The 13325-nt window shown below is 43.0% G+C and overlaps 1 protein-coding gene across 1 annotated transcript in view; it reads right to left on the bottom strand.

Annotated features, from left to right (window-relative positions):
• The window catches only part of COL25A1 (collagen type XXV alpha 1 chain), a 675823-nt gene that overhangs the window by 128963 nt on the left and 533535 nt on the right, over positions 1 to 13325 (bottom strand). The window contains exon 19 of the mRNA XM_069743865.1: positions 10901 to 10963. Coding sequence (XP_069599966.1) covers positions 10901 to 10963 — 63 coding nt within the window. The remainder of the gene's footprint in view (positions 1 to 10900; positions 10964 to 13325) is intronic.

Below are 13325 nucleotides of genomic sequence, written 5' to 3'. Positions count from 1 at the left end.
GAGTTAAGATGAAAAGACAAACGTAGAGATGAAATAGATTCAGCAAAGTGAGGCCCGACTTTCTTAACAGAGCGAGGATAGAAAAGGTAACTTTGCGGTCTGCACAAAACCCTAAAGAAAACCACGCAAAGGGGGCAAAAAGACCCTCCGTACCGAACTAACGGCACGGAGGTACACCCATTGCGTTCCAGAGCTTCCAGCAACAAATTAGACAAGCTGGACAGAAAAAATAGCAAACAAATAGCAAAGAAGAACTTAGCTATGCAGAGCAGCAGGCCACAGGAATGATCCAGGGAAAAGCAAGTCCAACACTGAAACATTGACAGGAAGCCAGGATCAAAGCATTAGGTGGAGTTAAGTAGAGAAGCACCTAACAACCTCACCAGATCACCTGAGGGAGAAAACTCAGAAGCCGTAGTACCACTTCCCTCCACCAACAGAAGCTCACAGAGAGAATCAGCCGAAGTACCACTTGTGACCACAGGAGGGAGCTCTGCCACAGAATTCACAACAGTACCCCCCCTTGAGGAGGGGTCACCGATCCCTCACCAGAGCCCCCAGGCCGACCAGGATGAGCCACATGAAAGGCACGAACAAGATCGGGAGCATGGACATCAGAGGCAAAAACCCAGGAATTATCTTCCTGAGCATAACCCTTCCATTTAACCAGATACTGGAGTTTCCGTCTAGAAACACGAGAATCCAAAATCTTTTCCACAATATACTCCAATTTCCCCTCCACCAAAACCGGGGCAGGAGGATCAACAGATGGAACCATAGGTGCCACGTATCTCCGCAACAATGACCTATGGAATACGTTATGTATGGAAAAAGAATCTGGAAGGGTCAGACGAAAAGACACAGGATTAAGAACCTCAGAAATCCTATACGGACCAAAGAAACGAGGTTTAAACTTAGGAGAGGAAACGTTCATAGGAATATGACGAGAAGATAACCAAACCAGATCCCCAACACGAAGTCGGGGACCCACACGGCGTCTGCGATTAGCGAAACGTTGAGCCTTCTCCTGGAACAAGGTCAAATTGTCCACTACATGAGTCCAAATCTGCTGCAACCTGTCCACCACAGTATCCACACCAGGACAGTCCGAAGACTCAACCTGTCCTGAAGAGAAACGAGGATGGAACCCAGAATTGCAGAAAAATGGCGAAACCAAGGTAGCCGAGCTGGCCCGATTATTAAGGGCGAACTCAGCCAAAGGCAAAAAGGACACCCAGTCATCCTGATCGGCAGAAACAAAGCATCTCAGATATGTTTCCAAGGTCTGAAACGGGAAGATCAGAAATAAAATCCATAGAGATATGTGTCCAAGGCCTCTTCGGGACCGGCAAGGGCAAAAGCAACCCACTGGCACGAGAACAGAAGGGCTTAGCCCGAGCACAAATCCCACAGGACTGCACAAAAGCACGCACATCCCGCGACAGAGACGGCCACCAAAAGGATCTAGCCACTAACTCTCTGGTACCAAAGATTCCAGGATGACCAGCCAACACCGAACAATGAACCTCAGAGATAACTTTATTGGTCCACCTATCAGGGACAAACAGTCTCTCCGCTGGACAACGATCAGGTTTATTAGCCTGAAATTTTTGCAGCACCCGCCGCAAATCAGGGGAGATGGCAGATACAATTACTCCTTCCTTGAGGATACCCGCCGGCTCAGACAAACCCGGAGAGTCGGGCACAAAACTCCTAGACAGAGCATCCGCCTTCACATTTTTAGAGCCCGGAAGGTACGAAATCACAAAGTCAAAACGGGCAAAAAACAGCGACCAACGAGCCTGTCTAGGATTCAACCGCTTAGCAGACTCAAGATAAGTCAAGTTCTTATGATCAGTCAATACCACCACGCGATGCTTAGCTCCTTCAAGCCAATGACGCCACTCCTCGAATGCCCACTTCATGGCCAGCAACTCTCGGTTGCCCACATCATAATTTCGCTCAGCAGGCGAAAACTTCCTGGAAAAAAAAGCGCATGGTTCCATCACTGAGCAATCAGAACCTCTCTGCGACAAAACAGCCCCTGCTCCAATCTCAGAAGCATCAACCTCGACCTGGAACGGAAGAGAAACATCTGGTTGACACAACACAGGGGCAGAAGAAAAACGACGCTTCAACTCTTGAAAAGCTTCCACAGCAGCAGAAGACCAATTGACCAAATCAGCACCCTTCTTGGTCAAATCGGTCAATGGTTTGGCAATACTAGAAAAATTGCAGATGAAGCGACGATAAAAATTAGCAAAGCCCAGGAACTTTTGCAGACTTTTCAGAGATGTCGGCTGAGTCCAATCATGGATGGCTTGGACCTTAACAGGATCCATCTCGATAGTAGAAGGGGAAAAGATGAACCCCAAAAATGAAACCTTCTGCACACCAAAGAGACACTTTGATCCCTTCACAAACAAAGAATTAGCACGCAGGACCCGAAAAACTGTTCTGACCTGCTTCACATGAGACTCCCAATCATCCGAGAAGATCAAAATGTCATCCAAGTACACAATCAGGAATTTATCCAGGTACTCTCGGAAGATGTCATGCATAAAGGACTGAAACACTGATGGAGCATTGGCAAGTCCGAATGGCATCACTAGATACTCAAAATGACCCTCGGGTGTATTAAATGCAGTTTTCCATTCATCTCCTCGCCTAATTTGCAACAGATTATACGCACCACGAAGATCTATCTTGGTGAACCAACTAGCCCCCTTAATCCGAGCAAACATATCAGATAACAATGGCAAGGGGTACTGAAATTTAACCGTGATCTTATTTAGAAGGCGGTAATCTATACAAGGTCTCAGCGAACCATCCTTCTTGGCTACAAAAAAGAACCCTGCTCCTAATGGTGACGATGACGGGCGAATATGCCCCTTCTCCAGGGATTCCTTCACATAACTGCGCATAGCGGCGTGCTCAGGCACGGATAAATTAAACAGACGACCTTTTGGGAATTTACTACCAGGAATCAAATTGATAGCACAATCACAATCCCTATGCGGAGGTAGGGCATCGGACTTGGGCTCATCAAATACATCCCGGTAATCAGACAAGAACTCTGGAACCTCAGAAGGGGTGGATGACGAAATTGACAGAAATGGAACATCACCATGTACCCCCTGACAACCCCAGCTGGACACCGACATGGATTTCCAATCTAATACTGGATTATGGGCTTGTAGCCATGGCAACCCCAACACGACCACATCATGCAGATTATGCAACACCAGAAAGCGAATAACCTCCTGATGTGCAGGAGCAATGCACATGGTCAGCTGGGTCCAGTATTGAGGCTTATTCTTGGCCAAAGGCGTGGCATCAATTCCTCTCAATGGAATAGGACACTGCAAGGGCTCTAAGAGAAACCCACAACGCTTAGCATACTCCAAGTCCATCAAATTCAGGGCAGCGCCTGAATCCACAAACGCCATGACAGAATACGATGACAAAGAACAGATCAAGGTAACGGACAGAAGAAATTTTGACTGTACCGTACCAATGGTGGCAGACCTAGCGAACCGCTTAGTGCGCTTAGGACAATCAGAGATAGCATGAGTTTAATCACCACAGTAGAAACACAGCCCATTCAGACGTCTGTGTTCTTGCCGTTCAACTCTGGTCAAAGTCCTATCGCACTGCATAGGCTCAGGTTTAAGCTCAGGTAATACCGCCAAATGGTGCACAGATTTACGCTCACGCAAGCGTCGACCGATCTGAATGGCCAAAGACATAGACTCATTCAAACCAGCAGGCATAGGAAATCCCACCATGACATCCTTAAGGGCTTCAGAGAGACCCTTTCTGAACATAGCTGCCAGCGCAGATTCATTCCATTGAGTGAGCACGGACCACTTTCTAAATTTCTGACAATATACCTCTATCTCATCCTGACCCTGACAAAGAGCCAGCAAATTTTTCTCTGCCTGATCCACAGAATTAGGCTCATCGTACAGCAATCCGAGCGCCAGGAAAAACGCATCGATATTACTTAATGCAGGATCTCCTGGCGTAAGAGAAAATGCCCAGTCCTGAGGGTCGCCGCGCAAAAAAGAAATAACAATCAAAACCTGTTGAACTGGATCACAAGAGGAGCGAGGTTTCAAGGCCAGAAATAATTTACAATTATTTTTGAAACTCAGAAACTTAGTTCTGTCTCCAAAAAACAAATCAGGAATAGGAATTCTTGGTTCTAACATAGATTTCTGATCAATAGTGTCTTGAATCTTTTGTACTCTTGCCGAGAGCTGATCCACAAATGAAGACAGACTTCTAATGTCCATCGCTACACCTGTGTACTGAACCACCCAAATGTCTAGGGGAAAAAAAAGGCAAAACACAGTGCAAAGAAAAAAAAATGGTCTCAGAACTTCTCCTTTCCCTCTATTGAGAATCATTAGTACTTTTGGTCTTCCTGTACTGTTATGAAAGGCAATTCAGTACCACAATGGACATAGCGGTCAGAGCACATACAGTGATCTGACAATAACCCAAAATCATAGAACGAGCTCTGAGACGTGGGAACTCTGCAGACCGCAATCCCTAATCTTCTCCAAACAACACTAAAGGCAGCCGTGGATTGCGCCTAACTCTGCCTATGCAACTCGGCACAGCCTGAGAAACTAACTAGCCTGAAGATAGAAAATAAGCCTACCTTGCCTCAGAGAAATACCCCAAAGGAAAAGGCAGCCCCCCACATATAATGACTGTGAGTTAAAGGGAACCTGTCACCCCGTTTTTTGAGATTGAGCTATAAATACTGTTAAATAGGGCCTGCGCTGTGTGTTCCTATAATGTATGTAGTGTACCCCGATTCCCCACCTATGCTGAGAAATAACTTACCAAAGTCGCCGTTTTCGCCTGTCAATCAGGCTGGTCAGGTCGGGAGGGCGTGGTGACATCGCTGGTTCTTCCTCAGCTTTACGTTGGTGGCGTAGTGGCGTAGTGGTGAACAAGCAGCGCGCGATCTGCGCTGTAATCCCTTGCATCGGTGGGGGCGGCCATCTTCCTGGGGCCGCGCGTGCGCAGATCGAGTGCTCTGCTGCACGGGGCTTCAGGAAAATGGCCGCGGGATGCCGCGCGTGCGCATTAGAGATCGCGGCGGCCATTTTCCCAAAGCCGAGTTTGCATCTCGGCTTTGGGAAAATGGCCGCCGCGATCTCTAATGCGCACGCGCGGCATCCCGCGGCCATTTTCCTGAAGCCCCGTGCAGCAGAGCACTCGATCTGCGCACGCGCGGCCCCAGGAAGATGGCCGCCCCCACCGATGCAAGGGATTACAGCGCAGACCGCGCGCTGCTTGTTCACCACTACGCCACTACGCCACCAACGTAAAGCTGAGGAAGAACCAGCGATGTCACCACGCCCTCCCGACCTGACCAGCCTGATTGACAGGCGAAAACGGCGACTTTGGTAAGTTATTTCTCAGCATAGGTGGGGAATCGGGGTACACTACATACACTATAGGAACACACAGCGCAGGCCCTATTTAACAGTATTTATAGCTCAATCTCAAAAAACGGGGTGACAGGTTCCCTTTAAGATGAAAAGACAAACGTAGAGATGAAATAGATTCAGCAAAGTGAGGCCCGACTTTCTTAACAGAGCGAGGATAGAAAAGGTAACTTTGCGGTCTGCACAAAACCCTAAAGAAAACCACGCAAAGGGGGCAAAAAGACCCTCCGTACCGAACTAACGGCATGGAGGTACACCCTTTGCGTCCCAGAGCTTCCAGCAACAAATTAGACAAGCTGGACAGAAAAAATAGCAAACAAATAGCAAAGAAGAACTTAGCTATGCAGAGCAGCAGGCCACAGGAATGATCCAGGGAAAAGCAAGTCCAACACTGGAACATTGACAGGAAGCCAGGATCAAAGCATTAGGTGGAGTTAAGTAGAGACACCTAACGACCTCACCAGATCACCTGAGGGAGGAAACTCAGAAGCCGCAGTACCACTTCCCTCCACCAACAGAAGCTCACAGAGAGAATCAGCCGAAGTACCACTTGTGACCACAGGAGGGAGCTCTGCCACAGAATTCACAACAGCTATGCCAGATGACCTGGCCTCCACAGTCACCAGACCTGAACCCAATCGAGATGGTTTGGGGTGAGCTGGACTGCAGAGTGAAGGCAAAAGGGCCAACAAGTGCTAAGCATCTCTGGGAACTCCTTCAAGATTGTTGGAAGACCATTCCCGGTGACTACCTCTTGAAGCTCATCAAGAGAATGCCAAGAGTGTGCAAAGCAGTCATCAAAGCAAAAGGTGACTACTTTGAAGAACCTAGAATGTAAGACACATTTTCAGTTGTTTCGCACTTTTTTGTTAAGTATATAATTCCGCATGTGTTAATTCATAGTTTTGATGCCTTCAGTGTGAATTTACAATTTTCATAGTCATAAAAATACAGAAAAATCTTTAAATGAGAAGGTGTGTCCAAACTTTTGGTCTGTACAGCATGTGTTCTTTTTTTTTTACACTTGAACACAGTAGCCAGATGATGGGATTACTACTGTCCCATCATCGGCTAGCTATCACTGTAGCAGGCATAGCCGGATGGGATTAGTAGTCCCATCGGACGATGCCTGCCTACATACAGACCCGCACAAACATACACACAGCCTCGCACACACCCGCAGACACCTGCACGCACACAGATACACACAGACACCCACACATAGACACGCACATATTCACCACTCACACAGTCTCCACCCACACACAGTCTCCACCCACACACTCTTCCTCCTCCCTATCTGCAGAGTTTCTTGCATGCAACTCCGCAGCAAAACCGCAGATCTTTTTAAACCTGTGGTTTTGCTGTGGATTTGCCTGACTCAATGGTAGTCAATGGGTGCAAAAACGCTGCAGATCTGCAAAAAGAATTGACATGCTGCGGAAAATAAAATGCTGCAAATCCACGAGTGTTTTAACGCAGCATGTGCACACCAATTCTCAATTTCCCATTGACTAACATTGGTGGTGCACTACACTGCGGATTTGATGCAATTCTGCACGCCCAAAAACCCTGCAGAAACACATCAAAATCTGCAACGTGTGCACATAGCCTTAAAGGAAGCTAAAAAAAAAACACATTCTGTTATCACTGAGACTGGAAGTGTCCTGTGCATCAAGCATTAAAAACATTGCAATAATTTCATTAACAGTGAAATGTATTTAGGAGTTACGGTAAGTACAGTGTTTATATATTGCTAGGCTTAGAGTTTATTCATTCTTATTAATTTTGAAAATAATATATTTTCTGGCACTTTTTGGTGATTGATTGGTCCTATTTAGGGTTTAGGGTTAATGGGACTTTTGTAGAGTTAAACGGCTAACATTCTTCTCAGTGATCCCTTTCAGTTTTCAGTTCTTTTTTTCTTTTTCTCTAAAAAGAGTGAAATATATCAGCCTGGATTACAGAAAGGTTGGAAATTGACTCTATGTCCTTACTTTGTCTGCGTCATTTGCAAAAGAGAACATAGCAATTAATTGTCCATCTTTGTAGAAAACTAATCTATAATAATGTAGAATTTCTAGAAAACTATATAATCAGGGCTGCAGGTTCAAAAATTACATCCATTTCTAAACCACCTGAAGTAACATGTTTGCTGACAATTTCCCTACTGATTGCATTTGATATAGAACATAAGGTTGAATTTTTTTTTATGTATCTGAAGAGCCTTTTTCTGAAACAATTCAATTCAAAATGAATAAATTCGGCAAGCTTTAAATGCTTCATGAATATACAAAAGAAAACAAGATAGTAACATCTTAAAGATATTGTATCTCTAACTAAACGTATTCCTTGCTTGTAGCATTTCATTTGGAATTTGTAGAGTTTGAAGTTTTAATTGCAAGAGTATGGGACATACCTGCCTCTCTTCCTTTTCCTCGCCGCCCACCGACATCTGAAGGACAGGTCACTAGTGATGAGCGAGTATACTCGTTGCTCAGATTTTCCAGACCACACTCGAGTGGTCTCTGAGTATTTGAAAGTGCTCGGAGATTTAGTTTTTGTTGACGCAGCTGCATGATTTGCGGCTGCTAGATAGCTTGATTGCATGTGGGGATTCCTTAGCAACCAGGCGACCCCCACAAGTACTCAGGCTGGCTAGCAGCCGTAAATCATGCAGCTGCCTCGACAAAAAATAAATCTCCGAGCACTCACAAATACTCGGAGACCACCCTAGCGAGCTCGCGAAAACCTGAGCAACGAGTATACTCGCTCATCACTACAGGCCACTCTTGTGCCGCCTCCTCTAATGAGATGACATTGGGAAATGAGGGCACCTGTGTGGGGTCTCACAAAGGGAAGAAAGGAGTGACCTATCAATCAGAGACTGGAGGCCCACAGCAGGAGAAGAAAAGGGAGAAAGGAGAGAGGGAAATTCAGTGCAAAATCATGAAATAGCTGCTTATTGTTACTTGTTTTGTCTTCATTTTCAGCTGGTCCTCCCATATCAAATTTGGTATTTTTTTAACGGTTGCAATATTTTTGTGTATTTGGCTTTTTCTAGTCACTTTTTTTCTAGCTGGCACCATGCGCCAAATATGTTAGGTTTGTCTATGAAATTGAAAGAAAATAATAAAACAAGTAAAAAAATTACAAATATTCCCCTCATGACAAATCCCCCATTAGACCAGACAGTCTTAAATGTGCCAAATCTATCTAGGAGGCTTACGGTGGATGATACATCTGGAGCTTTTTCCAGTCTACATTTTCATTGCCTATTAATTGGCTTACTTTGCAGCAGAAATTTTCAGCAAAAATTTGGCACATCTCAAATCAAGCCCCTTTCCCACAGGGAGAAAGAAGAGAAGTATAAAAAGTGTTTATAAAACATAATAACTGTGGTGTAAGGCATTTAAAACAGGTTTTAGCACAAATTGTGCCAGAATTCTGGAATTTTTGACATGGTAAATCTCCCTCATTATTACAAATTTTTATACAGCACGTGTCCAGCATTGTTTTTACAGGGCAGGTTTTCTAACATATTTCATTCTTCAGGTTAGGCCGTGGTCACACTTGCGAGTTCAATGCGAGAAACTTGCGCGAGTCTCTCGCATCAAGTCCCGACACTGCCGCCGGCACTCGGGAACCAAGCAGAGCGTTAAGCTGCATAGTAATACATGCAGCCGTACACTCCGGTCCCGAGTGCCAGTGGCAGTGGCGGGACTTGATGCGAGAGACTCGCGCAAGTTTCTCGCATTGAACTCACAAGTGTGACCCAGGCCTTACTGTGAAAAATGTGTCAAAAAGATGGAGTAGCGGGAGTTGGATAGGTCATTAGTATATTAAGTCACTCCAGGGCATTGGATTGGTTGTAGTTAATTACATTTATCAGGGGTTCTAAAATGGGTATGTCTTCAAAGATGTTGCTTCTGTTCTGAGGAGCCAAAAAAACTGAAAAATGAAATGTGCATAACCTTTACTGCCAATGTGCTTCGATATGCAGTGTAAAAGTCTGTAAGCCTTGCGCCTAATGGGGACTGTTTATTTTATTGGTCATTTAATAGAAAAATAAAGCTATCTAAGGTCAATTTGAATTAAATATATTTAATGGTCAGTAACCGACAATCACAAAAGCCCCTATTGTAATTTTTAGCCATTTGTTGTTAGAAAGTTTAAAATGGGAAAATTCTTTTGATACAATGTATTGAATTGGTTATTCGTAAACTCCCTAGCAATCTAAAGCAGTGAGGGTAAAATAGCATATTTTCGGGTACTCTAAGGCAGTTAAGCAGGCAGCCTGTCAGCAATTTATTTAAATTGTTCCAGAAGATTCCATATTAACCCCGTAACAACCTTGGACGTATAGGTATGTCCAAGGTCATCTCCCTCCCTTTGATGCAGGCTCCTGCACTGAACCCACATGTTTACTGGCACATGACAGCTGAATTGATCGACTGTCATGTGCTTCTAAGAGCCGCGGGTAGAATCGTGATGATAAACATGTTAAATGCCACTATTAATAACTGACAGCTAAATTTAACTTGATAGAGCCAGAAGCGTGTCATAAGACCTGCCCATCAGCTCCACTGTCACTTGATTGCAGGGGGCTGATGAGTTGTCATGACAATTTGGGTTATTTTAATAAAATGCAATAACAGGAGATCAAAACATTGCATATACCCCAAAATTCTATCAATAAAAATATCAGCTTGGTGCGCAAAAAATAAGGGCTCACCCAGCCCAGATCATGAAAAATGAAGATAATACGGGTCTCGGAAAATGGGGCCATTTTTTTTCTTACAAATTTCTGACATTTTTTTCACCACTCAAATATAAAAAGAACCTATACATATTTGGCATCTGTAAACTCCTAAAGACCTGGATAATAAATAAGGACAGCTCAGTTTTAGCATTTAGTGAACATGGTAAAGAAAAAACCCAAAAAACAATTCAGGATTTATACTGTTTTGGCAATTTCATCATACTTGGAAGTTTTTCCCGTTTTCCAGTACACTACATGGTAAAAACAATTATGTCATTCAAAAGTACAACTCATCCCGCAAAAAAACAAGCCCCCATAAGGCTATGGAGATGGAAAAATAAAAAAAAAAGTTATGGCTCTGGGAAGAAGGGGAGCAAAAAATGAAAACACAAAAACAGAAACTCGCAAGGTGGTGAAAGGGTTAATGGCCCCCTCTAGAAGATGGCAGCCCTAATCCATTGCCCACAAGACAACGTTATGTTTGCCTAGTTGTTAGGTGAAAAACACCAGCAGTGATTCCATCTATGTAAAGCATTAATAAATATTATAGTTCAATATGTAACTTTTTTTTTGCATTATTTAGTTAATTTTTTGTTGCAGCGTTTTTCTCTTTCATTGGTTTTGTCTTCTTAGCAAACAGCTTGCGGCAAGCAAATATGTTATTTCTTACCTTTGTCCCTGGCAAGCCTGGTAACCCGGGTTCTCCAGGAGGGCCAAGAAATCCAGGTTCTCCCTTTGAAAATAATAGAAAAGGATTAGGAGAATACAATGAAACTACACCATCCATACCCAAAGAGTTGATAGAATGCTTGAAACGGATCTGTCACCACTTTTCACTATGCAAACTACATATATATTGACATAGATCTTCCCCCGAGGAAGCCCATGCGAAATGCGCGTCGTGGCTGCAATTGGACACACACTGGCAGATATTTAATGGGTGAGACTAGCATTCCCTAATTGGTGATCTCCTCAGGCTTTGAACACATTTGTGTCATACATTTATACTGTGTGGAGGACTCCATTGTTTACTTTTTTGCACTCTTCTTTGCACTATGCACTTTTTGAATAGATATTATAAGGCTAGATATGACTTATATAGGTTTGCTGGTTAACCCTTTTATACTACTATAGTGCAGTTTGTCCATCGTGCATGAGCTCTTTATGTGCCTTGTCGTTATTTTCTTTACATTATTATTTGCGTATAGTCTGTAACTTAAATATAATATATATTTTATAACTATTTTTTCTGGATTTTTTCACTCCGTGAGGTTTTTGTAGGATTCAAACTACATACATATTGACATAAATCTCTTAAAGGGTGTCGGTCATCCCAAACTGACAGTGTAAACTAAGCACATGGCCTTACATCTGATATAGCCTCTATAAAAATCACACATTTAGTAGTCTAACAGCTGCCTCCATTCTTCAGAAACTGAGGTTTAATCAAATAGGCTAATTAGGGTGCTCACTGCTCTTTTGCCAGGGCCAAGAGGCTCAGTCCACTGATCCACCCATTAGGTTTGCATGCCCTGCCTTCCTCTCTGGTGATTGATAGCGCGGACAGAAAACAGTGCTCACTCCAAGCAAGCCAGTGCTATCAATCACCAGTGAGCGAAGCGAGCGCATGTAAAACCTGTTATTGGACTGGTGCAATGAGCCATTGGCCACGGAAAGCGTGCACCGAGCTCCATAATTAGCATGGAACTGGAGTAGTTACTATGTCAGAATCGTTGTATAATTCTCCACTTAAAATGCTCAATTTAATATTGGAGAGGGAAACTTTCACAAAAAATTACAGCTACAGTTTTACATGGCTATTCAATGTAATAACTTTAGCCTCATCAGGTCTATCAGATATCAGGTCTATCACATCAGATCAGATATTTAATAATGTTTGCAACTTATATTGTGAAAGATAGTGACAGATCCACTTTAATAGATTTTATTATAAAATGTACATATATGTGCCGCAAAGCAATGGGGTTTGTGGCTCTATTCCCCTTTTTGCATGACAGTGAAATGTTGGAGGGAAACTGATGCGAGATCGAATCCTATAATTCTCTATAAAATCATTTACATTCACCCAATGAATCAGTTGTTGTGCCGGACCCTTCAAGGAGCTCTTTTATTTGCCTTACTAATTTTGCATTGAAAAAGCCTGATAACAATTGATGCCATTTTGCCATCACTTATCATCTGAAGAACGAGATACCTGATCCAGATGGCACAAATATATAGAAACTCAGCCTTAATAATACATTTGAAATGCAATAAACAACTAATAATACTCAGAAATATGCCATATCTGTCAATCTAATGGGTTAATTATACATATTCTCTATGGGATTTTGCACATATGATTTTGCACATATGAGTATTTGGCAGAGTCACATCCTTCTCATGGAAAATGCTTCAGTTTTAGAGTGTTTTTTCTGCTTCACAAATATTGGATTGTCAGTGGACTGTACTTGTGTTATAACCTTAACACTCCAATAACACTTATTAGGATATCCATAAAAAGAAAGCAGTAGTATTAATACGTAATGCTGCATTAATAGGTTTTAATAATAAGCATGATGCAAAAGCACAAGAAAGCCAAAAATACGCACAAAGAAGTATTTGTTAAGGTTAGTTTAAATGGGTAAAATACAATGTATTATACATAAGTTTGTATTAGTGGCATTAGCCAACATGTCGAGAGCTGTCCACGGAATTCATTTTATATTATGTAAGTATTTCCTTCTGTTAGCCAAACCTAATCTAAAATGTAAGACATGGCTGAAAATGATGGTTAAAAATACGTAACATTATGGAGTATGTTATATGTGTTATAGTTTTTTTAGACTTAAAATAAAATTATAATCTGCATTCCCTAATGAATCTAACAAAATAAGATCATATACGGTACCCCATACAAATTGTTTTTGCCGGTCTCGGTTTTTCCTCTTCCAGGGGTACATGTTTATGTGATCGCTTCAGTCAATCACCAGCTGCAATGGTGACCAACGCATCACTGCTATGTCCAGTGACTGGCAGACTGGTCACACCTCATACAGCCAGGGCAGGATGTACAGCGCTGGACCAGAGCTCAG

This window comes from Ranitomeya imitator, chromosome 1 (assembly GCF_032444005.1).
Source record: "Ranitomeya imitator isolate aRanImi1 chromosome 1, aRanImi1.pri, whole genome shotgun sequence".
In the NCBI taxonomy this organism is placed as follows: Eukaryota; Metazoa; Chordata; class Amphibia; order Anura; family Dendrobatidae; genus Ranitomeya; species Ranitomeya imitator.
This window is presented reverse-complemented; position numbering and strand designations above follow the sequence as displayed.